The 5,985-nt window shown below is 39.1% G+C and overlaps 1 protein-coding gene across 1 annotated transcript; it reads right to left on the reverse strand.

The window, feature by feature from the left end:
• Positions 1 to 359: 359 nt before the first annotated feature.
• Positions 360 to 1,458, reverse strand: LOC102290614 (tumor necrosis factor alpha-induced protein 2). Its single transcript, XM_005953450.3, has 3 exons — positions 1,194 to 1,458; positions 829 to 940; positions 360 to 621 (listed from the first exon to the last, which is right to left on the reverse strand). The coding sequence occupies exons 1-3, from the start codon at positions 1,394 to 1,396 to the stop codon at positions 484 to 486; spliced, it is 453 nt and encodes a 150-aa protein (XP_005953512.3). The 5' UTR covers positions 1,397 to 1,458; the 3' UTR covers positions 360 to 483.
• Positions 1,459 to 5,985: the final 4,527 nt, after the last annotated feature.

The following is a 5,985-nucleotide window of genomic DNA, read 5'->3' on the forward strand; positions in this document are numbered from 1 at the left end:
TTCACCACAACAATTTTATTGCACAGTTCTGATATAGCAATGTATTCAAAGCCTCTCACAATGGTCAATGTGGCGGTGGTGAGGTCCCTGGCTCAACTGCAGGGGAGGAGTGGAGCAGTGAGCTCAAGGGGGATGGAGGGACCCCTCTTGAGGTGTCAGGGATTTAACTAATGAGGTTTCTCTCTTTGTAAATAATGAAGCCAGAGACCTAAGATTTGAAGTGTGTGAGCTGGAGACCAGCAGGAAAACAGGTGGAGTGGGTGCCGTACCTGTCAACAAGCAAATGATTTGCAATAAACACTCCTCAACATGATGCAGTGTGTCAGGTGAGTCACTACAGTCAACAATTAGAAGTCAACAAATGCAGGACTCACTATAAGGATCCTTGAAGTTGGCCACCACAAGTGACGCCTTTCACTTTATATTAATACATTTTTATAAAAGCATCAATTTCAGCCTCTTTTATATCAAGTTGTAGCAGCTCTACGGCAACTGTACCTGGATGACATCATAGGCCACAGGACTGGCGTTGCAACCATCATCTCTTGTCGGCTCCTTTCCTTGATCCCACTCTTTCTTTGCTTCATCCAATACTCGGCCAATATAAATCATCAGGTCGCTCTAAACACACAACAACACACAGCTGTCACTTTTAAACTGCTTTCATGTGTAAAGATTTAATTACTGACAGTAATAATTACATCTACAATATTATGTTCAAAAAAATTAAACCAGCAACTCTTTGATGCTTGTCTTCCACATCTCACTTTAAGCCCTGCAATGACCATACTGATTAACTGGATGCACGCCTCAGATACACTGTGTTACCTGTTGTTTGCTGAGGTACTGCTCCTCCAGAGGTTTCAGTAACTCGTCAGGAAGCAGGTTTCCCAGCGCTTCAGTATTGATATTACTGGCCAGCTCAGGTTTTTCAAGGATTCTGGTACACAGAGCAGATAACACATGAGTTTCTATAAACAACCCAAGCTGTGTTTAGTCTATAAAAATGGCATTTTATTTTGCACATTAAGAAAACAAGAAATTAGCCGTTACATTTGTATTATTATTCACTATCTGTAATTGTTCAGGTATTTATTCTTCTAAAAACAATGAAGGACCTCACACTGACAGACATCCTCATGTTTAGGCACAGAAAGATGCTGCTTCAAACAATAATTGAACTGGTGGCTTACCCTGGATAAAACTCCTTCACCCATCGCAGGAGGAAGCTGCAGTCCTTGTCATCCAGAACAAAGTCTGCAATCTTTTTGAGCCTTGCGCTGAAATTTTGATGGTACTGTCTTGCATAAAAGTTACAGATGTCCATCTCTGGTGGGTAGCAGTTCTTCACAACCTCCACCACCCACTGCAGGTCCTCCTTCAGCTGCCTGCCCATGGAGTGGATCTCTGCCTCTATAGAGACTGGTTCACCGGATCACCAATGGGGCTTGATGGATTCTCAACGCATTTCACTAATTTTTGAAGCACTTTGTCATGGTGTTTCTTCCACTTCTTGGGCCTCCAGGCTGGTGGGTCGGCATCTTTGTTCCACAGCTGGTCCTGCTCTTCCTCAAGGTTGATGGCTTTCACCGCAGATGTACACCTCTTCCTCAGTGCTGAGAGAAAGACTCTGCTGCAGAATCTGCCATACATGCTCTTCAAGGGCTTTATGGTCTGCAGCAAGCTTTTCTACCGCTTCCTCTGCTTGGCCTCAGCCTCTGTCTCCCAAACAGATGTTTCTCCCTTCTGATCAGTTGTGAGTGGCCTCAAACAGGCTTGTCTTTCAAGGTATTCCTCAAAGTAGATTCACTGGTGGACAAAAAAAGACAAAATCTTTGATTTTTAATTATCAGCACTATTTTATAGATGTCAATCACCAGGTCTCTGTTCTCTTGGTATTTATCACTAAACATCTAAACAAATCTTCCTAAACAGTGAAATGAATGCTGCACATGTACTATATACACATAATTAAATATCATGAAAATAATTGTAATTAAACTTATGCCATGGATATTAACATGGATTCAACAAATAAAAAAATATTTGTACTTCCCACCTTCCACCGAGGAGCGCCTATCCTCGTGTCCTTTCCGTCTAAAAGAAAACTCTCTCTTAACAGTATTATTGGGATCTGAAAGAAAAAAGCACACAGTTTAATGAAGTTTGAATAACAGACTGCAGACATGAGTTCTGGTCTTTTCTTTTCTTCACTTTCCACAGACAAGCATCAGCAGTGCTTTTTGTTGTGAACTCAGTGCCAAAAAAAATGTTGTCTTTTTGCCCATTATTGTCATGTGTAGCTGTGGCAGGCATGAAGGAGGTGGACCCAAGTGCAGAACTCAAACATGAAGGATGAACTAAAGGTGGCAGTTTTATTGCTGGGGAAATTGTTAAAAGGGTAAACTCACAAGAAACACCAAAATTTAGAAAAATGGAAAATAGTAACAAAAACACTGGGAAAAGAAAACTTACACCAAGAAACTACAAATGAGGAGCTACACTGAAACTAGAAACACATGGAGATTTACACACACGAGGAGGTACGATGTGACAAAGGGCAAAGAAAAACACATGGCTTAGATATTCAGAGGAGTAATAAGGGAAACAGGAGCGAGCTCTGCCGCAAGCTTTTCTACTGCTTCCTTGTTGGCCTCAGCTGTCTCCCAAAACAGATGTTTCTCACTGTCTATCAGTTGCTGAGTGGATTCACAAAAGGCTTGCATTTCAAGGTATTCCTAAAATGTAGGTTTCACTGGTGGACAAAAACAATGAAAAATTGTTTTTAATTATCAGCACTATTTAATAGATGAATCGCCCAGGCTCTGTTAAACTGCTTTGATACTTTCTCAAGTTTTCACCCCTAAAGATGAAACAGGTCAGAAGAAGCGTTTATAGCCATTATTTTTTTGTTTTTGTTCCACAATTTTACTGTGGAAAACACTTTTAATTATAACATGTTTCCTACTGCAACTTTGGACCTCTGACCTTTATAACGATTTGAATACATGTCCAATGTTCCTGAATAAGTTTTGTTGGGAAACAAAATAAACTGATCAAAAAATGTTTGATATTTATTACTAAACATTTAAACAAATCTTACTAATGAGTGAAATGAATGCTGCACATGTACAATATGCACATAATAATTAATAATAAGAAAATAAGAAAAATAATTATAATGAAACTTTCAACTATATTAAAATGGAGTTCAACAAATAAAAAATAAAAAATATTTGTACTTCCCACCTTTTTCCTCCTTCGAGTCTTTAGAAGGGAGTGTATCCACTTCCCTTTTCCATCTCCATAGAAAAGATTCGCTCATTCTCTTTAATCTTTTATCAAACATACGGGGTTCTAAAAAAGAAAAGCAAACATTTTAATGTAGTTTGAATAACAGACTGCAGGTTTTCTTCACTTTCCACAGACAAACATCAGCAGTGCTTTTTGTTATGAACTCAGTGCCCAAAAAATTATTGTTGTTTTTTTGTCCACTATAATGACCACCGCAGAGAACATTTTATTAAACATTTTACCGAGAAAAAATCCTGTGCAGATTTTAGCCACTTTGGTTTGTTCTTTCATGACTGCATGATTATAAATATGAAATCTGATAATAGGGCCTTTTAACAGTCATTTGGAGTTTTTATAGTAAGGTCAGGGGTAACAATCCATGCATTAATGAGGTACATTTAGTTGTTAATATACTGGTTGTCCAGCCATCAAAAAACTCATATAAATGAATATTGGCATTTACGTGGTTTCATTTTTACAGTGCATGGTTAAGTTAGCAATTACATCCTGGAAATATTCTAGATTTGCAAAAATGTACCACTTTACATATATTAAATATTTTTTTAACACATAGATTATTGACCAGGTTAAAAATATTATTTGAAGGCATCAAATCAGGATTCAGGAAACTGTGATGAATATAATCACTAATAAATGTTAATGTTACACTACTAAATACAAATAGCAGCTTTACTTAGTCTAAGGAGCTTGGAAAGACAAGCATCTGGACTTCTTTAAGTGCTCTGAAGCTCAAGACACTTGGGTTATACACCAGTGTTGGGTAAATTACTTTAAATTAGTAACTTAGTTACATTACTAGTTACTTCTATCAAAAGTAACTCAGTTACTTCAAGTTACTCGTTACTTTCAAAGTAACTAGTTACTAGGGAAAGTAACTTTGGTTTTACTCAGAATTCTCTTGTTAATGTGTTGCTTCCATAACTTTGCCAGTCTTCTAGCTTGCTTACTTGCCACAAGTGCACTGTGCCACCTACCAATAGAAAGGAAAAGATAATGTGCATATTTCCACGAGAGAAATCCCACGCCTGGACCGTCGTTGACCGCCGCCATGATTCTAGCCTACGTCACAGCGTCATGTGCGCCTTTTACATCCAACACAAAAACTGCAGTCGTGGTGCTTTGATTGTACTCAGAACTCGGAAATTCTGCCTTCTGAATAGGAAGATGTAGGCAACACCAGACTGCAGATGAGCTGCATACAGGGCTGGACTGGGACAGAAAATTGGCCCGGGCATTTTGACTAGAGACCGGCCCACCATTATAGGAAAAATCATAAAGCCTTTGAATGAAAATAAACACTGTTGTGACAGTGATGTTCACTGTTCTGATGGTATATATGCATCAATCTATCAATCGTTTGTTGTAAGATTCAGATAATTATTTTTTAAAAGCTAGACATTTTAAATGAGAATAAGAAAGAAAAGTATTTCTTTGTGCCCCCCTCTCCCTGTTAATGCCCTACCTGGCCCCCCTGGCAACACTTTGCTAGATCCGCCCCTGCACAGTTACCAGCTGTCAGCTACCTAAAAAAGGATCCTGGTGTTATTTGTCTCTCAGAAACAGTTCATAACTTCCCTTCAACTCATTCATGTCACCTAAAAGGTAAACCTGTTTCTCCATCACCTGTTCAGCTCTGATGATTCAGTAAGGACATCTCCTGGTTTCATCTTCATGTTTCCCTCTCACCACATATCCAAACCGACATCATGACCAGCAGCTTTTACAGCTGTGGCTCCAGCAAACATCAGCTGATACTAGAAATTAATATTAAATAAATTCTAACAACAGCTGATCAAGCTTAAACGTGCTGCTGTTGTTTAGCGCGACATCCGCTGGTTTCCTCTTTCTGGCGCAAAGTGAGCGATAAACAAACAAGAGAGAAAAGCCGATCAGCTGATCATTGATCAGTTTCATGATTGAAGTAGAAACAGGAGAGGGAGGGATGAGAGAAGAAGAGGCAGCTGTGCAGCGTAAACACAGAATAACTCCAGCTTTGTGTCTTTTTCATTGTAGCTGAAGTCCGGGACAAACTGTGTTCCTTTTCACCTCAATACGAAACGCGTAATATTTTCTCTGAATACCAGACGGGACGGTTGGCAACTCTAATAACTTATGAACAAAATAAATTTACTAAAACCTTATGAATAAAATAAAGTTCACTATCAGTAACATCATAGCACACCCAGCTGTATAGAAACTCCGTCATGCTAGCTAGTACGCAGTACGAGTAAGATAATACTGTAAAAAGTCAGGACAATGAAAATAAACTCCACCTAAACTTGGTTTATATCTGACCCAGATAGACTGCAGGTCATAACTTCTTACCTGAAGTTCAGTTTCACCTGACACTCAGACCGGCGGCCGCCTCGGGTCTCTCCTCCTCCTCCCTCCCCTTTCCCTCATCCACCTGCTGACCTCCACCACTTGCTAATGTTACTGAATCTGTGGAAGCTCCGCGATAGCCACCACACAAAGAAACACCCTATCTAAATCCCAGTAACGACTAAAAAAGAGAAAGTTAACGAAAAAGAAAAAAAAAAAAAAATAACGATAACGACCCTATCTAAAATCCCAAGAAGAGTTAACAGAGAAAGTAACGGAAACGCGTCCTATTTTTTGGCACAGCATAATAAACTAGTTACCGTGTCGATTACCACAATAATAACGTAA

Source organism: Haplochromis burtoni, unplaced genomic scaffold (genome assembly GCF_018398535.1).
Source record: "Haplochromis burtoni strain Fernald_Lab_line unplaced genomic scaffold, NCSU_Asbu1 Contig_3716, whole genome shotgun sequence".
Lineage (NCBI taxonomy): Eukaryota > Metazoa > Chordata > Actinopteri > Cichliformes > Cichlidae > Haplochromis > Haplochromis burtoni.

Coding starts and splice junctions, on each gene's coding strand:
- LOC102290614 (XM_005953450.3), bottom strand. CDS start 1,396: ATGGGCAGGCAGCTGAAGGAGGACCTGCAGTGGGTGGTGGAGGTTGTG. Junction 941..1,193: donor GTGAAGGAGTTTTATCCAGG/GTAAGCCACCAG, acceptor TCTGTGTACCAG/AATCCTTGAAAAACCTGAGC. Junction 622..828: donor AGTACCTCAGCAAACAACAG/GTAACACAGTGT, acceptor TTGTGTGTTTAG/AGCGACCTGATGATTTATAT.